Source organism: Octopus bimaculoides, chromosome 5 (genome assembly GCF_001194135.2).
Source record: "Octopus bimaculoides isolate UCB-OBI-ISO-001 chromosome 5, ASM119413v2, whole genome shotgun sequence".
In the NCBI taxonomy this organism is placed as follows: domain Eukaryota; kingdom Metazoa; phylum Mollusca; class Cephalopoda; order Octopoda; family Octopodidae; genus Octopus; species Octopus bimaculoides.
In genome coordinates, this window is record NC_068985.1 from 33342046 (window position 1) to 33365583 (window position 23538).

The 23538-nt window shown below is 37.6% G+C and overlaps 1 protein-coding gene across 1 annotated transcript; it reads right to left on the reverse strand.

Annotated features, from left to right (window-relative positions):
• Window positions 1-2928: 2928 nt before the first annotated feature.
• Window positions 2929-5347, reverse strand: LOC106882710 (E3 ubiquitin-protein ligase NRDP1). The gene has a single exon (XM_014933473.2). The coding sequence runs from the start codon at window positions 4206-4208 to the stop codon at window positions 3069-3071; it is 1140 nt and encodes a 379-aa protein (XP_014788959.1). The 5' UTR covers window positions 4209-5347; the 3' UTR covers window positions 2929-3068.
• Between the last annotated feature and the right edge of the window lie 18191 nt (window positions 5348-23538).

A 23538-nucleotide genomic window follows, 5' to 3' on the forward strand; every position in this document is an offset into this window, starting at 1 on the left:
TATATATCTTCACTAAATGTCTAATATTAATAGATAGCTCTGACTTTTCACCAGAGATATATTTCTGTAAGAGTTCTTTTAATGTCTAATAATGTTATCTTGATTTTGTATGTGTGTGTAAAATATTAACAGTACACACTAGTGTAGCTGGGGGTGGTGGTGGTGGTAGGGGCAGCACTTTTCATCCTGTTGTAGGCGATTGCTGTAGACAATATGTTTTTTGTGGGGTCCAGGGGTGGCACACGTACTAGCTACACTAGTAACAGTACATTCTTTTCTTTTACTTTGTTACTGGTTTCAGTCAAGGGACTGTCGTCATATTGGGGCAACACCTTCAAGGATTTTAGTAAAAGTGGTCCAATTACCTGTATGCCAATCTGGATATATTTTATTGATTGGTTAAGTTACCATTTTAACACATGCATGCAAACGTACATCATTGTCATCATTAGTTTTTATGTCTGCTTTAAACACACTGGCATTGGTTCATCAAGCTTATTGAGACAATACTTTACAGGTGGAGGTCCTTACTCGCCTGCTTTTTCTTATATCTCAAGTATGGTATTTGTATCCTATTGTCACCCAAACAGTGTCAAGGCAAAAACATAAATCTGTGAAAGTATACACTTTTACACACACCAGTACATTTCACATTTGTTTTTCCTTGTTAGTATGGGTTGGATGGGATCTTATTCATCATCATCGTCGTTTAACGTCCGCTTTCCATGCTAGCATGGGTTGGACGATTTGACTGAGGACTGGTGAAACCAGATGGCTACACCAGGCTCCCATCTGATTTGGCAGAGTTTCTACAGCTGGATGCCCTTCCTAACGCCAACTACTCCGAGAGTGTAGTAGGTGCTTTTACGTGTCGCCCGCACGAAGGCCAGTCAGGCGGTACTGGCAACGGCCACGCTCAAAATGGTGTATTTTACGTGCCACCTGCACAGGAGCCAGTTTGGTGGCACTGGCAACAATCTCGCTCGAATGTCTTTACATGTGCCAGGAAGGCGATGCTGGGCACCGGTCCCATTGACGGTTTCGCTTTCGCTTGCCCCAATAAGTCTTCGCAAGCCGAGTTTCATTTCCAATGAAGGAGACGACGTTGGCATGGGTGCCAAGGATTTTCATATCTCTTTCTGTTGCCAACTCTTAGTTTGCAAGTAAGATATTTTTCATTCTACAGATCTTCAAAAGAGCAGTGCAATTGTCACAAGAAATGTAAACACACTTCATAACACCACTGATGGTAAGCAAAGCTGTAGCATGTCAGTATTCATATACATACAAAGGGTTTATTACAGTTTCATCATCATCACCATCATTTTAACAATCACTTAACTTTACTTGTATTGGCCAGAGAAATCATTAAAGCAGATTTTCTGTGGTTGAATCTCCTTTCCGTTGCCAACCCTCACCTGTTTTCAAGCTAAGTAATATCTCCTCATAGTTGTAATAGTGGAAACAAATGATGCTACCCATAGGATAGTGATGTTTGTTTACAATTATGAGGGGGTGCTGAAAAGTTCCTAGCTGTAAGGGTATCGTGAAAGGCCTGGTTGGAGTTCTTTTATAGGGCTTAGAAAAACTGACAGACTTCAGCAATAAGTGTGTGTATCTGAGAGGGAAGTATGTTGAATAAAATCATAACTAACTGATCCTCCTGTATATTCTTTTACTCAAAACCTGGAACTTTTCAGCACCCCCTTGTATTGCATGTTGTCAAGACAAGGAGAGACACATGTAATGGGCTTTTTTTGGTGTCCCTCTACTAAATTCATTCACAAGGCATCGGTTGGGCCAGAGCTATAGAAGACACTTGCCCAATAAGACTGAATCCAAAACTATATGGTTGTGAAGTGACTTGATCACACAACAAGCTTCTGTACAGTTTCTTTTTACAGAGTTTCTCTCAAGGCTGAGGATGTATGTCATAAAAAAGAGAAACTTGTAATTCTTATACTGTCAACTTTAACTACAACACCATGTAAACTACCTTTTATGTCACTGATGACCAAAGATTCAATTACTAACAGGCTTCAACCACTAACTTACGGATGTGCTGTTTTTTTGCTTCTATCACACTACAACAGCTTTTGTTCCTATGAACTAGCTTCCTGCATACTTTCTCTCTCTCTCTCCATTTAGACCCACTTATCTTTCCTTTTATTTATTGTGTTCCAGACCCTCTACTATAATCTCTACCCAAACTTTCCTTCCTGTACCAGTGGCCTTCTGGAAATTCTTTCCCTTCATCTTTTTCTAAATACACTCCCAACAAATGTTTATATTGGTAAAATTGATGTTCAATCACGGAGTACTTGCAGAAGACTTGGTCACTATCTTCCCTCTTCTGATTATTGTATTAAAATAATATAATACTTTAATTATATATTATATTTGTTAAAACTTCTAAAATTCAATACAATGCAAATTGGATATAAAAGAGTGAAAAGAAAGAGGCTTACACCTTATACTTTGATTTTTTTTTTTTTTTTTGTGGTTAAAATTATACCCCCATTATTGATACAGGGATTTTAACCCCACAAATATAAGGGAATATGTAAATTGTTCTTTTGACTTCTATATTCCAATGTTTCATTCATACTACACTAATTGGTTAATAACAATCAAGTAGCAGACTCTATTGGCTATGTGATGTTGATCCAGCCACTTCGCATGATAGTGGGGAAACTAAAGTATTTGCCTCATTCTTCCATCACCAATTTCTCAGTATACTGCACTTAACATGTTGGTATATATAAAATTATTACACCAAACATTTAACTTTCAACAACTAAACTAAGAAACAGTATGATTCATCAACAAATAGTTAACACTATGGAATTGATATCCCATTGGTATATATGCACAGACACTGGAATTGATATTCCATTAGTATATAAGCACAAACACATTGAGAAATGAATCCAGAGTTGTTTTAATCAAATTCGAGGAAAAAGATAAAAATGTTACTGATTCAGTTTACCCAATTCTTTACTGACATCTCTCAAATGAATTTGCATAAGCCATTCCTAGTTTAAAATCAAATTTTATTTGCCTTTTTTTCAATTGTCTAAATTGATATGGACTGTGCTTTCTAGTAGTTCATGGCATTTCACTAGACTTAGCTGCCATTGGCTGAGGCAGTTTTGTTGCATTTCAGTGAACCAATTACTGGCTAATGCAGTGGCAACTAGAACATGTACTGCATTATCATAAAGGTGTGAACTAATTGTGAAATTATCGTAAAATTTCTGGATTGCTCGAAACACTCTGCGACTGTCAATGTATGTTGGTTTGTTAAGCAAATAACGGAAAATGTATGCTGCCATCTTAGTAGCTGGAATACTTGGTGGTGTTGAGTATGAATGAGTTCTATTACCATCTTTATTGATAGAATGTTCAAACCAGTATAATCCTGAGCAATTAGATTTGCTACTGTTATCACTTGATGATTCCTGATGAGAAGTTAGTGTATTATCTATGAATGACTTCGGTCTTTTCTTGTTGACTCTTTTTACTTTGCTGTAGTGTTTTGAGCCTTGCACAATGTCATTAGCATCTGGCAAGTCTGTTTCGAAGATGTTCATTTGTTCTTGCATTATTTTAAGAAGTTGAGAAAACTCCACTGATGTGTTTTCATCTGTTATTGGTACTTTTGATGGTGTGTATTCTTGTCTCTCATAAGAATCGTCACTATCTTCAATCAAAGCTGCCAAACTTTGGCACTTGATTTGGTGCCCAGCAAGATTTACCATGCGTACTGTTGTTCCACAGCTTGCACATTTGACAGGAGAATGTGGGCATTTTGACTCATGGTTTTCAAGTTGTTCTAATTTAGTCATTACATAACATCCATTTTTTCTAAATGGACAGAACATGTAGTAACCATTAATAAGGTTTCGTAAAGCAATTTCAGGCTTAGCCTCATTTGGATGCACTGGCTTGCGGCATTCTGGACATGAAGCTGTTATAGGTGATAGACAAGTTGAGGGAAAGGACCTTGGTCGCCTATATTGTAGCTGTAATAACTGTGGTGGTGGTGGTTCTTGCGTTAAAGATGTTTGCAACCAAGTTTCCAGGCATATCAAACAAAAACTATGTCCACATGGCGTGAGTACAGGATTCTCAAACACTGATCCACATATACTGCACACTAAATTGATATCAATTGTTTCTACAAATTGGTGGATGTCGTACCCCATTTATTAACTTCACAATAAATAATCTTTGTTATTCAGTTATAATTACTTTACCCGACAGTTTTCTTTCAGTCTTTAAATGTTTTATATTTATTTGTGTATATCCGCTGTTAGCGTTGTAAACATTATTGCAAGCTGTTTCATGTTTTACAAAGTTCCATTGAAAATATATATATTTAATAAAATGTTTAATTGGTGAAATATACCATCTGTCACCAATAAAATTTAATTTTCCGATAATATCAATACATACGGTTTTTACAAGTTATCATGTATCGTTGAAATGCAATTGTCACGGATAAAGTACATAACATCTAACTGTATAGGTAATGTCCAAGAAAGCAATAATACCAGAATGTTACTGAATATATAATGAGATAAAACTTAACGTGTTACCTTTTGAGATCGAAATCCGAAGAGTAATTTCTTTCTTACACTTTAAGTTAACTTAAATCCTCGTAATTGAACACAAGAGTTGAAAATTAGTTCCCATGCGTAACTTGATGTAAAATGCTTGAAATTCTGCAAATTTAGCGGATGGTAATTAACACCGATGAAACTAATTATGGAATTCTATTAGTTAAATAATTATGACCAGCGGTATATACCAAATATTCGACAGCCTAAGCGATACAGGTGATATATATTATATATCCTCTTACATCATTTAGCTTAAAGTAAAAGATAATTCCGTTAGTTACTTTGCGTACTTAAAAAGAAAAAAAATGTGATGCTCTTATTTGTCGAATACCTGAATGTTACCGTGTTTGTGTTGCATCTGTATGTTGGTATATAGAATCTGCTAAATCGAGAAAAAAAAAATGTGAGTGACTAAACAGGAAGATTATGCCCTTTTCTCTCTAAGTTTGCAGCAATAGAGAATAAGAGCGACGGAATCCCTAATTCGGAGAAGTATCACCGTTATATATATATATATACGTAATCTCAAACTTTCGCGAGTGTTTTGTGTAACATTTTTGTTTACACCCCTTTCCCTTACGGGTAGTTTCTCTGATGCTTTGAAAATATTCAGGGGTGTTCCTTGCTAACGCTAACATACCATCTGTTGTAGATACACAGTATTCGCACATGTAGCATACACTGCTTGTTCATCAAATACAAAACTTGACAAAAATATCTCAGGTTCGTAGACAAACGTTACGTGCTTAATTAGGTGAGTGTGTGTACACACATACAATATATATGTAAATATACATGGATCTTATGTGGTTTATATCAATATACCAAATAGTAAGTGAATTGGAGAAAGCCAAAACAGAAAATTTCTCTCTCTCTCTCTCTCTATATATATATATACATATATATATAATACAAATAATATGTGAGTATATGCATATATACGTACATGTATGTACATACCTACATATACATGTATATATAGATGCATATCTGGGTACAGGACGTTGCAAAAAAAAAAACGTGGACAAAATGATAAACAGAGTACAGAAAACACAGGCCACATTGAGAACATTTCCTTCATCACCTGCCACCATTCTAAAACTAAGTGTTTCGAAAATGTATATATACATATATATATATGTATACATACATATATACATAAATATATATATATATATATACATATATATATATATGTATACATACATATATACATAAATATATATATACATATATACATACATATATACATAAATATATACATATATATACATACATATATGCATACATATATATACTCACTTTACTCTTTTACTTGTTTCAGTCATTTGACTGCGGCCATGCTGGAGCACCACCTTTAGTTGAGCAAATCGACCCCAGGACTTATTCTTTGTAAGCCTAGTACTTATTCTATCGGTCTCTTTTGCCGAACTGCTAAGTTACAGGGACATAAACACACCATCATCGGTTGTCAAGCGATATTGGGGGGGGGGACAAACACAGACACTCACACATATACATACATACATATATATATATATATATATATATATATATATATACGACAGATTTCTTTCAGTTTCCGTCTACCAAATCCACTCACAAGGCTTTGGTCAGCCCGAGGCCATAGTAGAAGACACTTGCCCAAGGTCCCATGCAGTGGGAATGAACCCAGAACCATGTGGTTGGTAAGCAAGCTACTTACCACACAGCCACTCATGCGCATATCTATATGTATATATGATGGCTGCTCCCTTGTTATCGAGTATTCTGATCTTTGTGGATCTTAAAATGTATTTTGAGGCCTCTGTTGGATTTTCAAACTTTCTGGCATACACTGTATTCAAAGGTGTGCACAGACATATGGGCAGAATAGTTGGTGGAGGTTTGTTTTCCATGGATTCGCAGATGAGATTTGAGCCCAGCAAAAGACAGGCATGGTCTGTCACAGACTGTGCACACACAGAAAGGTCATTGTCATTCACCTTCTCTATCATTACATTCTTTCTTAGATCTCTTTTGAGTCTTACATGCGTTATCCTAGCCTCTTCAAATGCTTTCACGCCACTGCACACTTTTGTTCGACATCCAACTTGATCTGAAGCAAGGGTTTCTATGTCTCCTGGATCCATTCTAAGTGACTTCATAGTAGTCCTTAAATCTCTTTTTAGGTTTACGCTGATAGCATTTCCCCTTTGCAAGCTCACCATAAAACAGCTGTTTTAGCATGCGTTCATCTGCCATTCGAACAATATGGCCACACCATCTCAATTGGTCGCTCAAAATTGTAGCTTTAATTGAGGTGATGCCTGCAGATGCAACGACATCTGTATTTGGAGCAAAAGAACTCCATTTAACTTTTAAAATGCGATGAAGGCATTTTTGGTGGAATTGTTCTAACAATTTAAAATGCCTTTCATAACAAGTCCAAATTTCACAGGAATACAATAGGGATGGTAAGACAAATGATTTGTAAAGAGCCAGCTTTGTATTCTTATTTATATGGCACTGGTACCAAACACGTGACTCCAAGCCACCAAATGCTTTTGTTGCCCTTTGAATTCACAGCTGTATTTCTGTACCAAGATTTCCATCATTTTGTACAGAGCTTCCAAGATAGATGAATGAATAGATATCCTCAAGTAACTTACCCTTAACAAAAATTTTAGCAGGGTTACAAACAGCACCACATGCAGGTTGATGCAGTACAACTGTTTTTTTCAAGTTGATGGTCAAGCCAAAATCATCACAAGCTGAGTCAAATGCAGGTACAAGAGATTGCAGACCTGTTTCAGAATGACTGACAAGATCGCAATCATCAGCATATAAAAGTTCCCTAATGAGTGAAGTAAAAACCTTCATTTTGAATTTCAGTCTGGTCAGATTAAAAACATTCCCTGTTGTCCAATATTTTATGTAAATACCCTCCTCAGAGTTTTGAAAAGCATGTGGCAACACAACAGCAAAGTATATTGCAAAGAGGGTGGGTGCATCAAGGTCTCCTTGCTTTACTTCATTTTCCACTATACTTGGAACTATAATGCAGGCAAGTGCCTTTCCAACCACAGACAAAAGCAAAATCCCATGAAAAGTACCACACAGATCCTTTGGCCCCAGTTTATACAAGGCACTTTCTCAGTTCTCCAACAGTGACAAATTAATATATTTAAGAGTTCAAACATTTTGTCACCTCCATATTTCAAGACTTCTGCACAGATTTCATCAGACTCTGGAGACTTATTGTTACTCAGCTTATTCACAGTTAAATAAATGTCATTTAGAGTTGGTTCAAATACTATCTCTTCTGTAACTGGAAGATGTTCGATTTTTTCTATTGTCCTCATGTCAGCGGATGATGGTCTATTCAAAAGTGCAGAAAAATATCCTACCCAGCGCTTATGGATAGAAGCAATGTCAATCAGAAGCAAACGTCCATTTCTATCAGCTGCTTTTTGTGCCCCTTTTGCTCTATTATTCGACCATTCCTGTTTAATTTTCCTTAGAGCAGTCTGCACTTTCCCTTTCAGTTTTCTGTAAGCTTCGTTTGAGTTGGAGCATAAGGACTGGGAATGAAGTGTATTGCCTAAGTTTTGTTTTTCTAAAAGTAGATCATGAATTTCTGGTGATCTATCTGAGAACCAGTCACTGGACTTATGAGATTTAAATCCCATTGACGAACTTGCAGCCTGAAATACTTTTGTTTTGAAATCTTCCCATAGATTGTTTGGGTCAAGATTGATACTTTCTATAGCATCGTGGAATCTTTGCAAGTTGCTTGATAATTTAAAGTTTGCAACATTTAACTTTTTGGGTACCTTAGGACCAGACTGTTGATTTTGAGGAATTATCGAAAAATCTATTTTTCTACGCACTAGATGATGGTCAGTCCAGCTCTCTGCTCCTCTCATGGCCCGAATACTAGAAACATCTTTCATATGTTTTTTGATCAGAATATAATCTATGAGATGCCAGTGCTTAGATCTTGGGTGTATCCAGGTGGTTTTTATATTTATTTTTCTGCTTAAACAGAGTGTTGGTGACAACCAGATTATTCTCAGTACAAAATGTCAAAAGAGCTACTCCATTTTTATTACATTTTCCAATCCCATGTCGACCTAAAACAGGCCATGAAACATAGCCGTTTCCAACTCTTGCATTGAAATCTCCCAATATGACCAGCTTGTCAAAAATTGGTACTTTCCTCAATAATTGTGCTAGATCATCATAAAACTGTCCTACAGTTTCATCAGAATGGGACGTTGTTGGTGCATAAATACTGACAATGGTAAGTAACCTACCTTTTGTCAATTTAATATGGCATGACATGATCTGTTCAGATATACCACTTGCAAGCTCTGCAATAGAGGATACTAATGTATTCTTGAGAGCAAACCCAACACCAGATTCTCTACGCTGACCCTCAGGTAGGCCTCTCCACAAGATAGTATATCCATAAGTAGGTTTATTTACTTGACTCTCACCAGAGAGAGACGAAGTTTCATAGAGCCCAACTATATCAAGGGAATATTTCTCAAGTTCACATGCAATAAGTGCAGTATGCCTTTCTGGCCTCTTGTTGAAATTATCAAGAAGTGTGCGCACATTTCCATAGCCAAAATTCAAAGGATGTTTATTTTTACTTTTTCTTGGAGATTGTTTGACCACAGTGGCAGGATGACGACCGGGTCCAGCCTGTGATACACTGGGACACCTGCAGAGCCAGACCCGTTTCCCTGACGTTCCCAAGTCTGTTTTGCCATTTACTGAATCTGAGACATTTTAGAGTGAGTTACAAGTGCATTTTTAGGTTTCTACCAACCAAGCAATTCAATGATTTTTCTAAGATTTGGTGTACAGGAAATACCTGTGCAGATGAATAATTTTCAGTAGGTGTAGCTTGCACTGCACTACCCCCCACCTATTGGCCCAAGAAGACTTTCACCGGTGTGTCATGAAAATTGACAAAACCAGGAACTTTCAAGACCAGGTTTTATTTCGGAGTTTTCCTTCTCCTAGGTAGATTACCAACCAAGGTTGAAGTGCTGTAAATATGTATATATATATTTTTTCTTATATGTATATTTTTACTTTTATATATATATATATTATTTTATATCTTTCAATTGCATATCTTTTATTTTTCTTTATATGTATATATATTATTTATATTTAATTTTTATTCACACATCGTACCCTTTTTATTTATTTTTTTACATGTATATAGATGTATATTTGTATCTTTCTGATTTGGCGGGCGCCACTTGTTTTCTTAACGAAACACTTTCAAACTTGGGACACTGGTAGGATGTGTCATTAAATAAAAAGTGACGCCGCCAAATCAGAAAGATCCCTAAGGTGTGGGCAGGGCAGGGCAGGGAAACTGTCCTGCATGCCTTCGTACAGTGTACGGAATTAACAGGACTGATAACCTTTGCTGAACAACTATTGTCGACAATGGGAAGAGCACAGCTATCAGCTTAGTCTGTTATAGAAATTGTGCCACTTCCCTCTTTTAACAGGAAGAGGCAGGCCTGTTTTATTTCTGTGTAGTAGCCATACTGAAAGAGACAGTATGGAAGACGCGTGCAAGAGGGATCACGACAGGTATTTAGTAGAAAGTGGGTTATACATCTTTAGATTGTATACCTGACTTTCTACTATAAAATTAAAGAAATAGACGGAACGCTGAACTCCAGACTAAACAACTCAAACAACATTTTATTTAGGTGATAAACATACATATCCTTAGTTATACATCTTTAGAGGTGAGAATAACGAGCTGTCGAGTATAAGACCGAAAGATGTAGGGACAGCTTTAAACACACGTCCTTGCTCAATCGCTGGCCAGCGTGAAAGAGAATGAATTGAGCGGGAAACGCTTGCTTTATTAATTCTACGCATGCGTAAGACTACGCATGCGCAGGCGTTACTACAGGTACTTCCATCACCGGCCAAGGATTGGTTAGCTTTTTTAGCTTCCACCTGAAGAGTAAGATCAGAGTGGAGAAGAGATACCTGTTGCACATTATGTACACAAAAAGATGGAAGTCTGTAGAAAGGATGCTGTGCCTGACTGGAATCAGGTAGGTGGAGCCAGCGAAAAACAAAAGGTATCATGTCGGGCGTCGACTGGATGTCTTGACATCATACAAAAACTTTTAAATTATGTTTAAATTTTTTAAAATTCATACCATTGTAAACCATCTGACATGACCTCCCACTTTTTATGTATTGTTTGTCCTTGTTTGTCCCCTCTTTGTTGGACTCATGTGGCCAAATAAAAGAAAGACAGTCGGCGAGGTACGCCGTACGGGTCAGTCACGCAGACGACAAAGTTATGTCGTCATAATGTGGGACATATCAATAGCGACAAGGATAAGTCCCACTGTATAACGGTGTCTTTATAAGAGTGGTAACGAGGTTACGAATGCTCGTAGGACTGTCGAAGTGGAAGACCTACATTCAAGAACAATGAAAGAAAGTTTGAAGGATTCGAACTCTAACACAGAACTGAACTTCACACAGCGAAAAAATATATATATAAAGATTCTGAAGAAAAAAATGTCTGATTAAATTGGAACTCTAACGCAGAATTGAACTTCACATAGTGAAAAGTAATATACACAGTAAAAATATATAAACTAGAAAAGCACTCGGAGAGCGCAGACCTCCGCCAAACCAGCAGGACAGCATCACCACCACCACATCATCAGCAGCATTGTCATTGCTTTCTCTTCAACCACATACACCGCCACCAACGTTATCATGACGGTTACCTTGACAGTCACTTTCACCATAACCACTACAATACCACCATTACGCAACTAACACTATCATCAACACCACTATTACCACCATCACCTCAGCATCACACATCACACCGCTCCTGCCGCCATTATAACCACCGATACTATTCTATCCTCCTCCCATACTTATCTCAACCATCGTCATCATCAACACTGTCTCTGCTTTCACCACAATCACCGTCAAAGCTACGATAACCACAATCAGTTTCTTTACACAGTTGAAAATCCATTATCCGATACTCATGGGACCGAGATTGTTGCAGATTTTCTAATTTTCTAATTTCGGAGTGCTTTATTAAAAAAAAATTGCATCTACAAAACGGAACAGTTTGAGGATAGAAACCAGGTCTAAATACAATAGCTTATAGACATACTCTGAATGTAGTTCTATATAAATCTTTAATAACACTAGTCAACAAAATGAAACTTTTTTTAATCATCAGAGTTGTTGATTGACTTTTCTGTGTTAATTTTTTTATGCTGATTACGGATCTGAAGTCCGATTTCCTCTATCAGATCACATTTTCATGTTAATGATACCTGCTGTTTTAACTTATAGGATACGTAAAGCATGTCTACATAAAGTATATTGAATAAAAGATACGATAATTTCATGGCTTTTTATTGTACAAAATTAAAATTATTGCGTACAAATAAGTTAGAATACACTCAAATGTATAACAACTTTAAGATCTTTGATATTTGGACTTTCTATGGTGTTTTGTCTCAGGTTCATCCCTGTATAACATCCAACAGTAGTCAGCTAACATTCTCGCATCCCAAAATCCTTGATATCGTCCCATCGATGCAATATCTTGATGAAAGCGTTCCCCTTGCTCATCAAACACTGCTCAAAAGGTTCTCTGCAAAAAAGTTCAGATGTGAATCAAGGAAATGGGCTTTTAGTGACATCCGACACCCCATTACAGCGTAGGAATTTAGAAGACATTTCACTCCATTTCTAAACTCTAGAGATCTCTTGTTGCTTATGAAATTTTCACAGAGCCATTTGAAGGATTCCCAGGCTTTAAGCTCAATCTCATCCAGTGATGTGAGGAAGTGGTTGTTCTTCAGGAGTTCTTTTATCTGTGGACCTATGAATACGCCCTCCTTCAGTTTTGCCTCGGTGATTTTTGGAAATTTGGCCTTCACATATTCAAAACCTTTCGAGCTTTTCCTAGCAAGTATCTTCACGAATTGTTTCATGAGGCCAAGCTTTATGTGAAGGTGGGGAAGAAAAACATTTTCTGGGTTTAAAAGTGGCTTACTCCGGACGCTAGAAACTCCCGGCTCATAAGATTTTCGCAAAGGCCACTCTGATTGCACAGTGCTTGTTAGTTGCATGACTGTCCCATAGGCATAAAAAGCAACAATATTTCGTGAACCCAGATTGCATTCCCATCATCATTCCAATCACCTTCAGGTCTCCACATATTTTCCAGCTGTAGTTTGTATACTTTATGTCATTGAGGAGTACTTGCATGTTTTCATAACACTCCTTCATGTGCACTGGGGAATGGATGGTTTCTTATTGCCGTTGTGTATTAGGCTTTTCTTAGATGAATCAATGAATAAATGCCATTCAGCTGGAACATGCTCTTGGAACAAACAGCAAAATAACTCATCAGTGTTATTACTGAAACGAAGTGGTCCATTCCTGAAATGTGTAATACAAACATCTTTCTTAAGCAGTTCAGCTTTATCCTTCGACAATGACAAGTCTCTAACTAAATCATTTAACTCTCCTTGAGAAAATTTCTGTGGTACGTCTTCCTTTTCAATCGTGAAATCTGCTTCCGCTTCGGTGTCTTCCACAGCAGTAGTATTTTCTTCAGGAAATACATCTTCGTCAGACCTGAAGGCCATTTTCTGGTGGTATTGGAATAGGAAGATCATCATCATTATGTGGTACTAGTTTTCTTGCTGATTCCAAGATGGGATACACAATCTTATGCTTGGTCTTTACAGTAAACCCACATACATTAACGTTGCAGAAATAACAGTCCATGAAATGATCCTTTGGCTCTCTCTATATCATAGGTATTGCAAACGGCATTGCTCTCTTCCTCTTATTTAGCCAATCCCTTAGTCCATTTGAACAAGCTGAGCAGATGATGTGCGGGGCCCAACTCATATCTTGATCCCCGAGAGAGCAGCCAAAGTATAACTGGTAGATCTTCTTGATTTTACTTGTGATGGCACGTTGCTGAGCTTTAGTGGTAAATGAACCACAGACATGACAAAATATCTCAGGACTGTTCTTGCAATGCCTTGACATCCCGAGTAGAATTTGATGATGATGATGACTTGGCACCGTAAACAAAGTAAAATTTATGAAAAGAAAAGATTATGAAAACATAAAATTACAAAATGAATACAAATAGTTATAAAACAGAAGTCAGAATTTACCTGTATAAGACATTTACGTGTAACGATACTGCTGATGGAGTTATATACCTCTCTTACCTCATCAGAAAATCTGTGCCTGATAGAAGGAAACCGATTATATTTTTGAAATCTGCAGACAAAACTACACATAAAACACCATATAATATCCCTGATGAAAATTGGCTGTTGACCAGTGTAATTTTGTTTTATAAGACCATCAGAAATGTTAAGATATCAGCCTCTACCCACGTTGTCATGCTTTGATTAAAAGGTTACAACATAGATTAGATTACTTAGATAAGTTTCGGCCGAAGTTGACTCAGGCCACAGTCAGCTCTGGGGAACCGTAATCCATTCAAGCAGAGGGTTATTGTTTTCAGAGACATATCTGGGTGTGGGTTTTTTATCTGGTATTTGTTGTGGGTAATATCTAGGGATCGTTTGAATGCCGTGAAATCACTTTCCTCCTTTATGTGTGTCTGGCACGATGTTGAAGAGCAGGGCCAATTGAGGTGAAATAGTTCTGTCATAGTGTTGTGATACGACACGAACATTTCTGTAGTGGACGGATGGCACGGGGACCAAGCCTCGGACGAATTTTAAAGATGGGCAATGTTGATGGAATATTTTTCACATCATACAGATGATATAAAGCTCGCAACGGCGGAGGAGGGAGCAAAACCTGAGCTTTTTGAGTCGATCCCAATAGTAAAGTCTTGTCATGTTATCCTCCGCAGACCTCCACCAAGCAGCTCATTTTAAGATAGATACGCGAGTAAAATTACTAATAGAGAAACGAAAATAAACTTTGGAAACAGCAACACCACTATAGGTTACGTGGAAACGATGAACGTATTTTCAAGGGAGATAATCAAAGAACGTAACATTGTAATACTTCATGTAAAGTAAATATAACAAATGAAAAATCCTTCAAGAATCCATAAAAATTCCCGGATCATAACCAAAATTTCCTCATCTGTTCCTTGTGTCATTACCAACTTTTCCTGCAAGTTTCATCAAATACTGTTCACAACTTTTTGAGTTATTTTGCATACAGACGGACAAACTAACGCCAATAAAAACATAACCTCCTTCTTTGGCGGAGGTAAAAAAAGATTCTGAAGAAAAAATGTTTGATAAATTTGGAACTGTATCACAGAACTGAACTACACACAATGAAAAATAATATACACACAGTGAAAAATATATATAAAAAAAGATTCTGAAGAAAAAATGTCAGATAAAACTGGAACTCTAACACAGAACTGAACTACACACAGTGAAAAATAATATGTCCATTTGAACGATTTAAGTCAGGTCACTATATGTTAATAGCGCCACCAGTAAACAGTGTAGACTGGTACTACCTGCGGTATTTTGAAAAAAAAAATGGTTCCGTGTAGAACAAATAATAATAATAATAATAGTAAGTCCGTGCAAAGTATTTAAGTCAGGTCGCTATATGTAGTAGCGCTACCGGTAACAAAGTAGACTGGTACTACCTGCGGCATTTTGAAGAAAGAAAATATAGTTCTGTGTAGAACAAAAAATAATGGTAATAATAATAATATTGAGTCCGTGTGAAGGATTTAAGTCAGGTCGCTATGTGTTAGTAGCGCTACATATAAACAATGTAGACTGGTACTACCTGCAGCATTCTGAAGAGAAAAATAATTCTGTTTGGAAGAAAAAAAAAAAAATAATAATAAGTCCGTGTAAAGGATTTAAGTCAGGTCGCTATGTGTTACTGTGTGGAAAAAAAAAATAATGTTGTGTGAAAGAGGAAAAAAAAAATAATGTTGTGTGAAAGAGGAAAAAAAATCCCAAAGAGGGGAGATGTTGTGGTGGACACCCTCAAGTGAGAAGTGGGCTGTTCCACTACTGATAAATAGTGGACAGGCACAGTAAGCAGTTTCAGTCGGCGACGTACGCCGTACGGGCCAGTCACGCAGACAACGAAGTTATGTCGTCATAATGCGGACATATCAGGTCCCTTACTGCTTCCTCTCCTGAGCATTCCATCGACAAAACTTTCCTTAAAATCCTTACTGTACCAAGAAGTGCTGTCTTCTGCATGATCTATAATTATCAGTAACATGTACAATCGAGTACAGAACCCAAATCCCTCATCAACGTCACAGTTGTTTGCAAGAGCAACAGCAAGATGATGCAGGAAATAACAAATAACACAAACATACTTACAAAAAGAGTGGCTTCGACGAACGTCTGTCGAAAACTCCCCAATTAACAAAAACAGACACATACATTTGAAACTTTAAAAAAATATATCCAGCAGACATTGGACTCTTTAGACTAAAGTTGGACAAAAGGACTTTGGGAAGGCACTTCAATAATTCAGTTTCAACAAACTAAGCAGCTGAATCAGCTAGCCTACTCAAAATCCAAGACAAGTGACTTTTCCCCTTTCAATATAGCAGAAAGGGCTGCAAAAGTCTCGGAAACCTACTCAGAAACTTCCAACTGTCTGACAAGTATCGACTGGATTTCCTTGATGTGCCAGTGTGGATGTGGTGCAACTATAATGGGTCATCCAGATCGTATCTAGATAGAGTTTTTGTTAGGTCAGCAGATAGGGATAGTGTAAGTTGTCCATATTTTAAATTAGTAGGCTACACAGTCCACAAATTTGTGACCTGCAGAGTCGATTTAGATAGGACCCGTGGACAGGGACCCGGTTGCTAGAAGTTGAATGCGTCCTTTCCGGCATGCAAAAACTACAGGGACTGGATTAGTGAACTAGTTAAGTGGAAGTTAACGGGAGCAATCGTCAACAACCGGCAGTGGATCGCCCTGAAGGGAGCGATTAGAATTGAATCGATAGCGTTTAGTAAAGAGTTAGCAACAAAAAGAAATAAATTAGAGAGGAAACTAGTTAATGAACTAAAATAGGCGATTAGTAAAGGCACCGTGACTGATGTGCTAGCGGCGAGAAAGGTCCTTGACTACTTCTTTGTGGCGAAACACGAAGGCTGCGTAGTCAGAGTTAAAGCCCGTGAGTTCAAACACGAAGGAGTTGAGGCCGTCCGAACGATAGAGACGGGACGTGGCAACAAACCCATGATCATGTCATTGAGAATCGGGACGGGCGCGAGCTACTCAGTTCGAAGCAGATTTATGCAGCTTTCTAGTAGCACTTCGCGCGGCTGTTCAGGAGGATGATAGGTCAGAGTGTACTTGGACGGCCTGTCGCAGCTCTAAATAGCGGATGCAAGGTTCTGCGAAAGGCCGATAACGGCCGTTAAAATACAGAAGAGAATGAGAGATAGAACAAGTTGCAAATCGCCTGGTTGGATGGTCTTCCCTAGGAATTCTATGAGTTCATGATAGATTTGTTTGGCGGCCTCTTGGCAGACGTCTACTATAACTGGCAGCAGAACAGGAGAATTCCTAGTACTGTTAGGTGCGGGAGTGGTGACGCTGCTGAGGAAGAACGCCGACAATGGGGACATGCTAGGGAATTTTCGGCCCATAACTCTGCTAAACACAGAGTTTCAGATTTTGGCCAAGATGTTAGCGAAAAGGTTGGCACTTGTGGTCAGTAATCTGATCGAGGCAACGCAAACGTGCGCAATCCCGAACAAGTATATCCATAACAACCTCCACCTTATACCATATATCATAGAAAGGGATGGGACTGAAGCTGGCTTCGATGGGGCTCTGATCCGTTTGGATCAATCCAAAGCATTTGATAAAGTCGGCCATCATGACTTTGAAAGCGGTCTGTTGCGGACGTGATGTACGTGATAGTTCTCGAGACACCGCTGCAGAAATTAAAACAGTTGAGGGGCATCCCTTTGGAACTGTGACATGGGAGGATGCTTCCGAAGTGGAGATAGTCAGTACCATTCTAAAGGAATATGAGTCGGTTGCAAGGGCCAAAATCAACGCCAACAAGTCGGTGGGCTTGCGGTTGGACACCTGAAAAGGCAGGTCGATTACCGTCAGATTGTGTCGTTGGACGCTGTACTGACAGACTTGTTAAACTGCTCGGGATCTGGTTCGGTCATCTCCTCATACCGATACTCTGGAGACCAATACCGAAGGAACGCCATAATTTCTAATATAGGGCACAAGACCAGCAAATTTGGGTAAAAAATGTTAGTCGATTCAAATCGAGTATTTATTTCTCAAGTAATTCAAATCTAGTACTTCACTAGTATTATATTATTTTATTTCAGCGACTCCAGAATGATGAAGGCAAAATTGACTTCGGCAGGCTCGAAACAAATATCACAAGACATTTTGTCTGACGATCCATAAAATTTCTTTTTGTTGGGTATAGGTACAACCGATTATAACATAATACCATTAAAACAGTAATGAGGGGTGGTGAAAAACGGCAGCAGTAAAAACAGTTAAAGATGTTCATAAGAGTATAAACTTACACTGCTCTTGTTGAGTAAGTAGATATGTAATACATATATAGTTTATATAGCTCCTTACTTAGATAAATATAGTTACTGCTGGGCAAGGCACGCAAAGGTAATAAATATCAAGTCAAGTGCATATACAATTATATGAATACATACGTACGTACGAAACAATGAGTAATAACTTTATGTCCCTATACTATTTTGGTCGTGAAGAATTCTTCAAGACTAAATATGGTTTTACTGTCTTGCCTTTTTCTCTTTTTTCTTTCTTTTTATTTTTTTAATAAAGATTACTTTCTGACGGTCTTTGTGTATATTTCTCTTACTACTTGTATCCTTTCTACTGTTCATTTTAGGTAACTACACAATAAGTTTAGAAAAAGAATATGAAAATATAAACACGCTCGCGTCGCGCACGCACACACACCTCTTCATGCAAATATGTATATAACTAGAATATCCGACAACTAACATGCGTATATGAACGCTAATTTTTTGAATAACGAGCATCGTAATTCTGCATAAATTTATTATATAAAACACCTTTTATAATTGTAACAGAACTACACGGCTCTTCGTCACCCCTTAACATTTTACTTACTTTTCAATAACCCACTATAAAAGAAAATGTAAGTCAATAGGGGTTTTAGTCAAACAAATCGATACCCGGACTTATTTTTTAAACTTAGTACTTATTCTATTAATTCCTTTTACTGAACCGCTATGTTATGGGGACGTAAAGGAACCAACACCGATTGTCACGTACTGATTGGGGGGAGGGACAAACACAAAGACACACGATACGATGGGCTTCGTTCAGTTTCCATCTATTAAATCCAACCACGAGGCTTTGGTAGACCCAAAGCTATATAGATTCCTCTTAAAAGGGATGTTTACATCCAAGTTTCCTCGATTTAATCCTGTATATCGATGAAATTTTCAGGAGTCCTGTTTTACGCAGTAGTGTTGGTGTTTATGATTAATTGGCACCAATATTAAACATTACGGAGTTCAGGTACTTTTTATAGGCGAAGGTAAAGAATACGCACACCCGGTGTTTAGGCTTTGTTTTTAAAAATATTAACACAAATACGCACGCATGATTATACGAATGTTGATATGTTTAGTCTGTTGAACACTCAATAGCCATTAGAGAGATTCCCCAGCGCCTCCAACTTTTCAAACCAAGGTGGTGAATTGTTTTGTTTTTTTCTTTTTTTATCTTTTTTTCAGTTGTGTTCTCCGTGTTGTCCAATTTTCTAATTTAATTTTGTAAAACGGTAATTTCTTTTTGTGTCAATTTTGCGCCTTGGAGAAATTTTTACCTTGCAATTTTCAAAATGCATACTGGACATGCAACCGATGTCACTTCAGCTCTGAGATCCTTAGTAGGACAGAACCTTGCTCTGAAGTCTAGATTCCTGTTGAAGATTTTGCCGCCACCCTCCAGGGTTTGTCCAAGCTGAAGCTCGTCAATCGGAATCCTAAGGTTGCTCGGACTTGTTTCGACTGTGTTCTCTAGAAACTGTTGAAGAGCGTCTGCCTATCCAACAGCACCTCGGATTGGCAGAAAGTTGTGGAGCGAAGTTGGTATAGGTTGTTTATGATGTGGCCAGAGTTGAAAGCTGATATAATTCAGAGCTAGCGGCGCAAAGTTTGTGCGAAAAACAAAGAGGCTGTTCCAGATGTTGCTGGTCTGCTGTCTTTCCGCTAACTCGTTATAACGCCCATTTAAATCTTCTTGGGCAGAGAACTGTTTTTGGTATTAATACGTGCCCAGCCCTGATCGTCTGGAGTTGCCATAGCACAACATGATAACAAAAAATAGCTTTCCTGATCCACTACATATCTATGGGTTCTAGGAAAGTGGCTAGCTACGAAGTGAAAAAAATCTACCTACATTTGTCCAAACATTAAGGGAGAAAAGACCATGATAATTTCCGAGACTTGTTCTTAAGACTAGATGATAAAGGAGTGGGGAGGGGGGTTGTAGAAGATTTTATCAATAAAGCTGCTATCCTGTACGGTCTTATTTCAATATGGGGCAGCCCTTTCGAATATTTCTTTAGGAAAAGAAAGGTATGTGATCCTATGGTTAATGTTTGGAATTAAGTTTTTAACAAATAATATAAAAGAAAAAATGATGGAAGAAATACTAGGAATGGAAGGAAAAAGAATAACGAAAAAGTAAATAGAGTACTTAAGAACAATTGTACATTTAGGGACAAAGGTGCATGTCCATTACAGAACTACTGTATGAGTCGTAATATAGAAGTATACAGTGAGTATGAGAGGAGGCGCATATGTGCATAAGATTTTTTTCAAAAATCAATATCACAACCACGTTGCCAGTTTTACTAGAATTCATGAGACATTCTACCTCACTAGTGGACCTAATATGGAGACTAAAAGAGAATGGAATAAAATAAAGAATGCACAGTCGTATGATACTTTATCTAGAAATTACCATCTGTGTTCGGAGAAATCCCTGTGTATTTTATAGAGTGAGGACACCTTAATCAGCAGATGCATGTGTGGACATGCGTGCGTCCGAGTATGTATATTTGTGAGTGCTTTATATACTTATCAGGGTATTCATTAATCTTGACTACGCTTTGGTAGAGGAAAATGATCTTTTCTGTTCAGCTGTCAGCATTAATTTCTGCTCAAATTGATTTCATATTCAGTGTAATGATACACTTTTATAGGCTAATGAATGAGATGAAAACCATTTTCACTATAAATCAATAAATAAAGAATTATTAGCAATTAAAATTTGAAAATTTTGGGTAATCTCAGTCAATCGCAAACCAAACACATTCATGCCTGTTTCCATTGTAACAAGCGGAACATGAGAACTTTTTTGTCTGTGAGAAAGCATGAGTTGATAAATATATTGAAACCACTTGTTTTACCTATCTGTTGACAATCGAGCATGTTGAGCAGGAAATATGAAAATTCTAATTTGTTCGAGAAATTGATTGAATGCATTTCTAACTTTCGTTTTCAATGAACTGGTCAGCAAAATGTTTGTTTTTTAAGAATATTTAATTTGTAATGTGCTATTTTGTTTTTAGATTGTAGCGTACAACTTAAGTGAAACTCCTCTCTCTATATATACATAAATACGGACGGAGTAGATAACAGCTAGCTTTCGGCCGCCCTTTTGGACCCTGTTGTGTCCACTACTCTGATTGGTTGGTACTGGCGCAATTTGTCTCTTGCTCTATTGCGCGCCAAAATGCAACCCAACCAATCGCAGCCAGATATGGTCACGTGAGACAGTCTTTTCTAAACCTCCGGTGAGCTGACTGCATCGTATAAAACGCTAGCTTTACGCCATCTCGAAGTCTTTCGGTTCCAGACCTTATGAGGTCTAGCCACTGACCACAGAGCACACAGCCAGTTCCAGCGATGACACAACAGCAGCCACATGGAGACTCATCAACACCTCGTCCATGTAGCACTCGTTCTAACATCAATATCATCTCTACGTACACACCACCCAGCAACACTCGCACAGGTTCTATCTCGACACTGTTTGTGAATTACTTTACAATGGTTAATAGCAAATACAACCTTCTGTAACAAGAGACCGGCTCTGTATTGTAGTCACAACTTCTCGTGCGACATTTACCTCAACCGGCTCTGCATTACATCCACAACTTCTTGATACGGCATTTCAACTATCGTGTACCTTGACTACGAACTGGTATTTATCATCTTTGTGTTTGAACATTCCTCTAACGTCATATTATAGACTCTTTCAATGCTCAGTACTTATCGCACACGCATACACCCATGTTTGTACACACACAGTTTGTATACATGACGGCCTGTCTATTATTATGTATATATGACGCACGCATATGTTAACATACAAATAAAATCTTCACTTAAACATTCTACTCCGATTGTGTCTCTCTTTTCCTTCTGGCACTTATACTCATTTATCTTTTTTCATATTTTATTTGTATCGACCGTGCGATGTACTAAAGGAGCCATTCTCGTCACCTCTCTTTCCGCACGGTCGTTTTACAAGATAGATATTTTAAGTCCGTGCTATCGCATTAAATGTATATCGAATGCTTAAAACTACAAAAGACGTGTTGTTTACTCGTTTTTTTTGCATGTGGAATACAAACATTGACGTGTTATTTTCAGGATGTTGACGACAAAATGTGCAGTCACACACAAAATGACAGCTCCCAAATCCTGTTTCTTGACTGGGTGAAAATGATCAAATTCTAAACCTCTATAACTTTTTAAAAACATTTTTCTGGAAAAAGTGAAGTAACCCCAGCAATTCAACTTTGAAAAGTACATTAATGTGCCAAATTTTAAAATAAACTTTAATTTTTGAAATGTTGGCAGCCAAACAGAAAAGATCCGAGGAAAATTGTCAATCGTCAAATTCTTCACTAACTGAAATATAAAAAGTCGTTTTGAGCATTGTAATAGTCATCGTCGTCACAGCATAATTTATTAGTTTCAGTCTATTTTATATTTGCCATAGGGAGAAGGAAATACAAATTAAAGGGGGAAGGAACTTTCTTCACCAGTAAGAAAATAAATTTGAGCATTCGTCGTATTAACTTGAACAATAGTTATAGATAACTGTTACAATTGAGTTTTAAATAGTGGTGTAGATAGAAACCGGAAGTTCATATTCTGTCATCACTACTGTATTATGCACATGACGAAGAAATTTAACTATGTAAGAGTAGAATGGTCTTCTGTGCTAGATAAAAAAACTCTATTGTAAAAGTTATGAGTGTTTGACTTGCTTATAATGGTATATACAATCTCTTCTTGCTATCTGGAGTTGTAAAAGACGCTCAATCAACATAAGTATTGTTTCAAGTCAATCAGCATTTCTCTAGAATTAAGAATATAGACGTTGAGAATAAGAATGAAGAATATAGACGAAGAGAATAAGATAATAGCCGCCATTTTGAAACATCAAAAGACACCTTTTGTATATAAGGAAAGTTGTAGTTGTTTGCCCCAAGTCAGCCCTGATTGGGTAGTTATACGATTAAAGGCATTCCAGCTAGCTAGAGCAGTCTCTCTCCACCCCAGATGTAGTGCACTCTGTACTACACTATTCAATGGGTTCTTAGTTTAGATCGTAGAGTTTGCTTGAACGATGCCGGTCAAGTCTCCCTCATTGGCTCGTTTAAAACAATATTCGCTTGCAGTCTCAGCGCATAGTTTGAAATCATGTTCACGAATATATCAGATGCAACCATCGACAGTTTTTTATGGACATGGTGACTTGAATTTAGAGATCTTGGTAAACAAAATCTATACCCGATAATATGA